The sequence below is a fragment of the Triplophysa rosa genome, linkage group LG10, assembly GCF_024868665.1.
Source record: "Triplophysa rosa linkage group LG10, Trosa_1v2, whole genome shotgun sequence".
Classification (NCBI taxonomy): Eukaryota; Metazoa; Chordata; class Actinopteri; order Cypriniformes; family Nemacheilidae; genus Triplophysa; species Triplophysa rosa.
This window is the reverse complement of record NC_079899.1, coordinates 14627586-14638020: the sequence shown is the minus strand read 5'-3', so window position 1 is coordinate 14638020 and position 10435 is coordinate 14627586. Positions and strand designations below refer to the sequence as shown.

Below are 10435 nucleotides of genomic sequence, written 5' to 3'. Positions count from 1 at the left end.
TGCAACACACTACTTAGTACTTAGTAGACTAAGCTTCACATTTCTCTGAATTCAGCAAAGCTACACAACAACAGATAAAGCATTATTTAGGGATTTATATTTCTTGAAAAGAGATTTTTGTTCTTTCATTTTTAATGTCTAACAGCTTGGACATCGATCACTATGCTCTTGAAATAGCTCCGGACTAGAGAATAATATATATACAGGTATATATTATATAATACTCGTCCCCACTGCCTATCCCGAGGCGCACTCCCAAAACACAGGGCGGAGTCTGCAGGAACGACGCTGTCTGATTGGCTGAGGATCTCATCGACTCCACAACAAACGCTTCAGCATCGGTCAATCGCGTCCACAACACTGCGCGTTTCGATTCCCTGTCCAACAGGCTAAAGAAAGGCCTTTAGTTGTTGAAGGAGATGTTTTAAATTGTTTATTAAAGCTCTGAACATGGCGAACAATGTGTGCGAACAGCCTCGTGTAATACACCCGCGTGGTGACGCATAATCTGCAGGGTCGCGAGAAAAGATAAGGAGGACCTTGAGGATTGTGGTCGGATAAATGCGCAAACCGGATAATATCGCGTTTATTCCTCCTCGGTAACCGCACGGGATTAGAGGATGGCCGGAATCGGTAACGGTTCAACATCTGGGATGGGTGACATCATCCAGCTAAATGTCGGAGGAACGAGGTAAACTGACGTCAGACGCACTCTGCGTCAAAACATCGGAGTTTTGTTGGATTTTAAAGGCCAAGTCACAGCGCAGCATTTTATTAACCTTGTTAGAAAAAGCCTTGCATAACATTACTACGTAGTTGTAGCTGTACATAACGGTAAAGCCAATGTTTTTGAGCTCATAACTGTTACACAACAGGACCATCACAACAATGTTACGTTCCCCATCACAAGTTTCCGTATGGCCATGTTATGAAAATAAACTAACTAAAATATATAAAGTACTCTCATAATTCAAGGAAAAAAAACGTTTTTTACATTTCTTAATGCCAAAATATGACAAATTAAATATACATATCAAAGTAACATAAAAAAACATTGAAAAAGGTTTGGCAATTATTTATTACCGTTTAAATGTAGTAAATATTTCAACAGAAACTATGTTTGCCATGGTAATTATTTGTAATAATAAATAACTGAAATTGACATGTGTATACAGTAAATGTGAATTTAAAACAAGCTATTTAGGGGTTTCTATTTTACGTAAAAAAATATACAGCACTTTTGACTTTTCCTAATAGAATGCTTACAATTATTTAAACATGGGAAAAGTACAGTAGCATACTAATTGTTTTAGTAAAAAACTATCCTGTATCCATGTTATCTGTTATCTGCATTGTAATGTAACCCCATGTTGAGTAGTTGTAACCCATGCAGTGAAAGAGAAATTGGGCAGGAATATAAAGTCTTATCTGAACTCTCACAGGTTCAGCACATCACGACAGACTCTAATATGGATTCCTGATTCTTTCTTCTCAAGGTAAGATGTATAAAACAGCATTCAAAGCTTTGTGAATTTTATACATTTTAAACTCCAGCGGACCCAGCTCAGGGTCCAAAATCACATTCACATGCATGCCAAAAATATGTGGAGCGTAACTTGGAAACTTTATTTCTGCAAAGATAAATTTATAGTGAACTATTGCAGTTATGGCCAAAATAATGACATTAGAGATCATTAATGCAAACAGTAATTGGTTTACAGTGATACATTTGCTAAACTAATATTTCGTTTTGTTAAATAATAAAGCAAACCTATTTCTGTTTAAGAATTACATTAACTTTGTGTGAATCTATTTTGCGTCCCCAGTTTACTTAGTGGGAGAATATCAACACTACAGGATGAAACTGGAGCCGTGAGTAGAAATCAGAAACCATGACTTACCCGTAAATCCCAAGTAACTTCTGTAATTACCTATAAAATGCAAAAGAACATGAACTGATCAAAATACTGAATACGAAAGGTACAATAAAAATGTTAGAGCTGGAATGAATCACTTACATTAGAAAGGTTTTCATCCCAGAACTGTAAACCAGATATTTTTCGTTTCAGATATTTATTGACAGAGACCCAACAGCATTTGCACCAATTTTAAACTTCCTTCGGACTAAAGAACTGGACTTAAGGTAAGAAATTGACCTATTATCCATCATGTACACAAGACAACATTGAACAAACAATACTGTGTCATATACAGTACAGTACGTGTGATTTTCCTGCGTCCTCTGATAGGGGGGTGAACATAAGCATCCTGCGACATGAAGCTGAGTTCTACGGCATTACACCCTTAGGTATGACATAACCGGACTAGATCTATATGCATCCAGATTTTTTTTAGTTATCTAGTTTTTAGTATAATGAGCCACTTTAAGCTAAATCAGATGTGACTGCATTGGGTAAGCTACATACAGTACAGTATGTTTGTTAATGTATATGTATGATGTTCTTATTTTGCATTTCTGTTTGACACTGTAGTCAGACGTTTACATCTGTGTGAGGAACTGGAGAGATCATCGTGTGGAAGTGTGCTATTTCATGGCTACCTCCCTCCACCAGGTATAATTACATTGGAAACATCTTAAAGGTTCACAAAGAAATCCTTTTCATTCTGCGTGCCAAACATAACATTTGTTAAACAATCCGATTTTTATATTTTTATTCTCCAGCTCTGCCGGCCCGAAGCAATGCTGGTGGGCAGACGGCAGCTGCCGCAGGCCAAGACGAGCGCTCGGGTCCCAGTGGGGCAGAGGGGGGCTTTCCCCAGTCTTCTCTCCCCGGGCCCTCCGGGGCAGAAGGACCTCAAAGACTGGGTGAGAAAAAGCACTTCAATGCCAAAACGTGGTTGCACTGAAATTGTGAGGCATGTTTAAAAGGTTGTAATGCATTTTTAATTCACATTAAGCAGATTTTTGTTACCGAAAGCAATTTACACACTGTATAATTTGTACCCCTTGGAGGATTCTGGAGTTAATTGCTTTGCTCACAGACACACTTGTGAGAAAAAAATGATAACAATAGTATTGGGATCTCAGTTACTCTTGGGGTTAGGCAAACAAATCACAATTCTGCCAACATTTATTAATACATTGTTTCTTAATTTTATTTTCACTTCTGTATATTCAAACATGGACCGCATGTATTTAAATATGCATATCTACACGTTAAATTGAGTTTTTTTACCTTTCACAAATATATCTTATTCCTTCAGACATGTGAGTAAATGATGTCAGAATTTTCATAATAATTACATTATTTTAATGTTATGTAGGCAATTTTAATTCCGAGTTCATCTCAGACTTTCACAATAAGTGCTGTACCAGAAGCACCAATAAGACAGCTGAAGAATCGTCTCTTACAGTACGTTGGTTGTCTCAACACAGACTAGAGACCATCGTGTGCTCTAGTTTAATGTCACTGAGTTGAAAACATAAAGACAGGGGGAGGGGAGGTCCCACGAAGACAAAGTATTCCACTTATAAGCAGTAGTGCAGTAGGCAGGGTGAGGTCATCTTAAAAGGCCTTTTATATCCTCAGTGAAGTCATGTGAGAAGAATGATGAACGAAAACGAACCATAGTTAATGCACAGGCTTTCTGTTCACCTGTTTCATTGCATTTCCTTGTATATATTCAGCAAACAGCATAAAACAAGAACTACTGAATTCAGGATAAAAAACTGTTTTAATGATTTTGGGCACTGAACTAAATGTGAAACTTAAATGTGATCTCTTTTCTCAGGCTCTCCGGTCGACCCCAGGAAGGTGCTGATCATCGCTGGCCATCATAACTGGATTGTAGCCGCCTATGCACATTTTGTCATTTGTTACAGGTAAAATCAGCTGAGGCATGATTTCATAAAAAAATTATTAGGGCTGGACATAACTTGGGTTGTGTCTTTAGGATCAAGGAATCTACTGGCTGGCAGCAGGTGTTCTCGAGCCCTTACCTGGACCGGGCTATCGAGCGTGTGGCCCTCAATGCTAAAGTCGTAGGCGGCCCACATGGAGATAAAGACAAGATGGTAGCAGCATCGTCGGAGAGCAGAATCATACTCTGGAGTATCCAGGATGGAGGAAGTGGAAGTGAAATAGGTGGGAAAGAAACGAACAGAATTAAAACGTGCAGTCCGATGTGTTCAGCTTGTGAAGGTGTGTTAAATCACGGTGTGTTCGATAGGTGTGTTCAATCTTGGAGTGCCTGTTGACTCGCTGTTTTTTATTGGGAGTCAGCTTGTTGCCACCAGCCACACAGGGAAGGTAGGGGTATGGAACGCCGTCACCCAACACTGGCAGGTAAAGTAATTCAGATTTTCTACTATATGAATATTCAGAAATATTTGGGAATCACTAAATATCAGTTTAGAAAACCAGACAATCAATTTGGCATTATAGTTCAGATATGTTTCTAATGTTGACATCTGTACCTTTACATTTAGTCATTTAGCAGACGCTTTTATCCAAAGCGACTTACAGAGAGTTCAGGGAGCAATAAGCGATATGTCATACGTCTGTACTGTGTGCTTGTGCAGGTGCAGGATGTAGTGCCAATAACAAGCTGCGACACTGCCGGATCCTTCCTCCTGCTCGGCTGTAACAACGGCTCAATTTACTATATTGGTATGATGCTTGATTGCTCCTGGGCTGTGAAGTGCGAAATCTGGAGTAACAGACATTGAAAATGTAACTTTCTCTCTATAATCCCCTCTATTTAGACATGCAGAAGTTTCCACTGAGAATGAAGGACAACGACTTACTGGTGACAGAACTGTACCACGACCCATCCAATGATGCAATCACAGCCCTCAGTGTCTACCTGACTCCTAAAACCAGTCAGTCAAAGTTTCAATAAGTTGAGATACTGATGAACTCTCTAGATACAAGTCTGGTCATTGATCTCACTCTATTTGCAGGTGTGAGTGGGAACTGGATCGAGATCGCTTATGGAACCAGCTCTGGGGCTGTGCGGGTCATTGTGCAACATCCCGAGACTGTCGGATCTGGACCACAGCTCTTCCAAACCTTCACGGTCCACCGCAGCCCCGTCACAAAGATCATGCTTTCAGAGAAACACTTAGTGTCAGGTAAGAACTCCCCTCATATGCCAATACTGTAGAAGACCACATAAGAAAAAATAGAATGGACATGATTGCAATCCCTCTTTGTTAAAGTGTGCGCTGACAATAACCACGTACGCACCTGGACGGTGACACGGTTCAGAGGCATGATCTCAACTCAGCCGGGATCTACTCCACTGGCTTCCTTTAAGATCATCTCGCTGGAGGAGACGGAGAGCCACAGCAGTTATTCGTCCGGCAATGATATAGGTGTGAGCTGAGTTTGTTGTCTTCCACCGCGTCAGGAAAATGACACTATATGAAAGTTGATCATATGAATAGCAGATTTATGTGTTATAAAAACAAGGCAGTTAAAGTATTTGATGTGGTGTTTTCATGCAGGTCCTTTTGGAGAGCGAGACGACCAACAGGTGTTTATTCAGAAAGTCATTCCTATTACCAACAAATTGTTTGTTCGGCTTTCTTCTACTGGAAGAAGGTACTGGAAACCCTTGTACTAAGAATGCACACATGCCTCACACATAGGAGTGTAATATATTAAGGATATTGAATGAGAATAAATTCTTAGTAAAAAAGAAATATTAAATCATGTATAAAACATGTAAATGCATTAAAAAGCCAGCGGTGACTTGGAAATCATGTGTGAGCAAATATTTACTGAAATTCTGTGATATTGCTCTTACTTTACTTTGAAAAAAGATGAAGAAACACATGAACATTGTTCTATTTGCTTTTGCAAAAACATGGTCCAATATACAGTATAGAACATGTGAGCCGGTCAAACATGTTCAAAATCATCTGTGTCCTTCCTTTTCCAAACACCTCACTTTACAACCTGGTGGTCAACTTACCCCAATACTGCCACCCACAGGTCAATGGTAGTATTACAACACAAAAACAGCACCACACATTTGTGCAAATTTTACATTTTTGATAAAAATCTGAAAAGCCTACGTTGTTTTTACATTGATGAATCTTGGTAGAATCTGTGAGGTGCAGGCGGTGGACGGAACCACCATCACTTGTTTCACGGTGCGAGAGTGTGAGGGCTCTAGCCGCATGGGCTCCAGACCGCGCCGTTTCCTCTTTACCGGCCAGGCAAACGGGAGCATTCAGATGTGGGACCTAACCACTGCCATGGACACGGTCAACAAGAACGACGACAAAGCCAAAGGAGAGCCAGGTTCGGATGACAAAACATCCATTATAGCTTTAAGCATTTTTAAGGGTTGACATTCATTGCAATATTATGTTACCTATTTGCAGAAGTGGGTGGCCCGACAGAGGAAGAACTGCTGAAGCTCCTTGACCAATGTGATCTGAGCACATCCCGTTGTGCCACACCCAACATCAGCCCCGCCCCCTCCGTACTACAGCATAGCCGGTTACGGGAGTCCTGCTCCAGGTCCGACCACACCCTGCACACATTCCTATAAAGCTCACAGTTTTTCTACAGCTAAACATTCACATCGAGGTAGGATAAAAAATGACTAATGTACGATTGCGAATAATTCATATTTTCTGTATGTACAGTCTCCAGCTGCAGGCTCATGACCCCATTCCTGAAACAGCCACCTACGGAGCCCTACGGCCATACAGAGAGAGCCCCCTACTGGCTCGTGCTCGACGCACCGAGAGCTTCCACAGCTACAGAGACTTCCACAGCTTAAACCTGACCAAGGCCATGCTGGAAAACACCGGACACTGTGGATCCACAGAGGACGACGTGCGTCATCCTGCAGTAGAGAACAGCTCTGAAGATGGGGACAAAAGGAACTCAACGTTGGAGCTGTGGGGTTGCAGAGTGTCCGAAACGCAGTCCGCAGCTGCAGGCAAACCTCCTGACAGCCCCGGAGACCTGAGACGAAGGGCTCATCTGATGGAGGAGGGGGCTGCGGACTGTAGATCGGAGGGGGTGAGGAGGAGGGGGACGTTTGAAACGAATTTCCTGAGCAGGAGAAAGGCACCTCCGGTTCCACAGCTGAGCCCTCCACCTTCGGGGGGCGACGGAGGGGGCAGCGACTCATCCAGCACTGCCTCACCCTCTCCGACTAAAGTGTCCACATCTCCACGTCATCGCAAGTGTTCTGAAACTGCATGTGAGTGATGGTTTACACATGTTTAAGGGTTAGAGGTCATACCAAATAATAATATCTGACAGGTGGAAGGAAGTTTATTGGATGATTTTTGGGAAGTGTTTCAGGTGGAAGTGAATGTGTTTGTTGATTGGTTTGGAAGGAGAGCAGCTGGCAGCTAACAAACAAAAGGGAAATATGTGATGCAACAGTTTAATAGCAATTTTTTATTAGTAAGCATGTAACTAGTCATAATGAATCATGTACTCTCTGCTGTTTAGACTTCAGCTTTACGTGTTTGCACCTTTAATGCAAAATTTAAGAGCCATGTGTTTGTTTTGCCCAATACTGCCTTGCTATTTGCTTATGTTATTTTTAATAAGTGGCTGTAAATTTCCCTGTTGCTACTTTCAGCGGAACATTTCAAAACACTGTGATGCACTTTATTGTCAATCTTTACTTGTATCCGTTTATCTTGAATAGAAGGATGATTGAACAACTGAGGTTCAACTAATTTAACAAAGTTTAAACGCTGTAGAAACTATGATGCATTTCTTTCTGCATTGATCCTCCGTATATCTGTCTGTATTAGAGTTTATTCAGTGCCTTTTGCTCATTTAGATCAGGCCCGGCACCACAGGGGGGCCAGGGTGGGCTTTGCCCACCTTATCAGAAGCTTTGCCACCCTGCGTCCACCCAGAGCCGTTGAGAGAGAGGATCTGTGAACCGCCGTTGCTGTGAAAAACTGTTCCATTGCAGTAAATGGGTCCTGCACGGGTCCTGTTTGATAAACCCGCAGTAATTAAAAGAACACCCGAACCGACATCCGACAGCAGCACTAATTTAATTCCATACCCGACCCCACCCGTTTGACAAAAATGCCGCACCCCGAACCGCACCTGCATTACATCTACATGATGTAGACAAAACCATTTATTTTCTTACGCAACAAGTAACAAAATATTAGGAAGATCCTGGTTAATGCATTTTTAAACATATAGTAACTCAATATGGCAGAGTTTCGGGAGAGACAACCAAGACTGAATCCACTAAAATAGTGTTAGCTAATATAGGAGATATTCTATATTTGATTAGTGATTTATGAAATATGTTTTGATTCATGCAAAATTAGTTAAAATAGCCTATATTGTTCATGTGATATTAACAATAGTTTCCATACCAAAGCCGCTAAAGGTTAAATAAAGCTTAATGCAGAAAAGGGACAGGAGCATGATGAGCTCAAAGTTGATTTAAATTGTGATAATGTAACGAGTCCTCACTATAGCTGGCTGCTGTCCATCATCAGTTGCACGCGATTGGCTACGATGCTCAATTCTGCAAAGCGAGCTGCAATTAGAAACAAGCTCTTCAGGCAGAGCTTGAACACAACTTCGCAATAGCTGAGTCGAAATAGTCTTGGCTACTGGATCCACGTTCCGCCCGTGCGTATTATTTCCCGACCCACACCCGAACCCCAAATGACACATAATTATTACACCCATTACATCAAATATTAGCGGCTCACCCGATGGGTGATGGTTCTGACACCATTCCGCCGAACAATGCTTCATGATGAGAGGAAAAAAACTTGTGAAAAAGCAATAACACATAGACTGGACATGGATGAGTTTGTGACAGAATTCTCTAAAATGAGCAAAGTTAATGCTGTGAATATTATAGTGATCTGAATAGCTCTTTTTATGTTTTCATCAAATCTAAAGTTACTAATTCTAAAATTTAAAATAAATGTAAATGTAAAAAGATATGTAGGCTATATGCATAAGAATGTAAAAATAAAATATACAATAGTAATAATAGCTTAATAGTAATTTAGTTAATAGTTTGGGGCAACACAAATATATTGAGTTACCCCCCCCCCTCTGCCCACCTGGAAAATCACTTGGCCCACCTTTCATCTCATATCTGGAGCCAGCCCTGATTTAGATACAGCCATTCTTGTGAGAAATCAAAATGTATTTTGGTTTTTCCGTTTTGGTCTTTCTCATAGACTTGAGGGTTGACAGACCTTTGTCACATATCGCAACGGAAGTAAAACTGGTTAAAAAATTAGTTTTACATATTAAGCAGGACTTTCAGCCAACAGGTTCAAATTCACATACCTAAATATCAGCATCATGTATTATTTGGATTATAAGAATACGAGTTAATTGTAACAGTGATTTTTCATATCTTTAACACAACTTCAAGGTGAATTTTGTTATTTCTAATCCACTAGCAGTGCCCAACAAACAAACCACAACCTCATCTGCCATTGTTGTGAAGTGAACAACTGCCACTTTAGAAGATAAACTAACACTTAAAACTGATCACGCATCCTGTTTTGTCATCACAAAACATATATTTATCATTTGCACTTCTGTTGTTAAGAATACCTGGTAAAAAATAATTTATGTTTGACATGACTGACGCTAATATTTGCATTGACTCACAAGCAGGTTGATTTTGTTTTTCAACCATTACACTTTGTATACACATTTTATTCCTTTAGAGAGAAATGTACAGTATATAACATTAATGATGCGTATCCAATGTTAATGTGTCTAAATGAAGGGATAATATTTGAAGCTATGTGAAGGAAACTATATGATCTCATTATTTCTATGCAAGTGAAATGTTTTCACGGTGAGTGTTGACAGCAGACTACACAGCCCGAAAACAAAATAATCAAATAAATAGCCGTTTTAACAAACATAAGGGATGATGTATTTCTCATGAATAATTTGCATGTGACACAAAATTCTTGATTTGATTGATAGCAGTGTTTTTTGTTACTACAAATGCTTTAAAATGTGAACATTTGGTGAACAAAATTTAGGTGAACAAAATGTAACTGCTTAGTTTGTCACCTTTAAACTCGACCCCTCAATATACTGTGTAGTACTGTATATTAACAAACTGTTGGCAAACAAAAATCATGTTTAATCAAATTAACTCATTGAAAAGCTTTCTGAAATGTTTTAACAAAAGGGATTTTTTCATTGACAAAGAGTATATTGCTTGCTTTCATAAATACTGTCTCGACCTGATTTCTGTGCGTTTTCTGTGCGTTTCAGCCTTGACAATGAAATACAGTTAATGGAATAAAAGTACAGTTTGTGCTATGAAAATAATGCTTGTGTGAAAGTGTAGATTATATTGAAACTTTTAAAGGTACATGCGCTACAGTACTCAACTTCTGTCATCTGCTGTGACACAATAAAAAAACAACAAGTGTAGCAGCATATAAGAGTGGTGCTTTCTTTTATTAACA

The 10435-nt window shown here is 39.9% G+C and overlaps 1 protein-coding gene across 1 annotated transcript; it reads left to right on the top strand.

Moving 5' to 3' along the window:
- Positions 1–312: 312 nt before the first annotated feature.
- kctd3 (potassium channel tetramerization domain containing 3) lies at positions 313–10391 on the top strand. The gene is made up of 18 exons (XM_057343362.1): positions 313–691; positions 1443–1496; positions 1827–1872; positions 2070–2143; positions 2250–2308; positions 2493–2573; positions 2684–2827; positions 3754–3844; positions 3916–4106; positions 4192–4307; positions 4544–4631; positions 4727–4843; positions 4925–5095; positions 5183–5338; positions 5471–5567; positions 6073–6272; positions 6356–6494; positions 6623–10391. The coding sequence occupies exons 1-18, from the start codon at positions 621–623 to the stop codon at positions 7194–7196; spliced, it is 2469 nt and encodes an 822-aa protein (XP_057199345.1). The 5' UTR covers positions 313–620; the 3' UTR covers positions 7197–10391.
- The last annotated feature ends 44 nt before the right edge of the window (positions 10392–10435 follow it).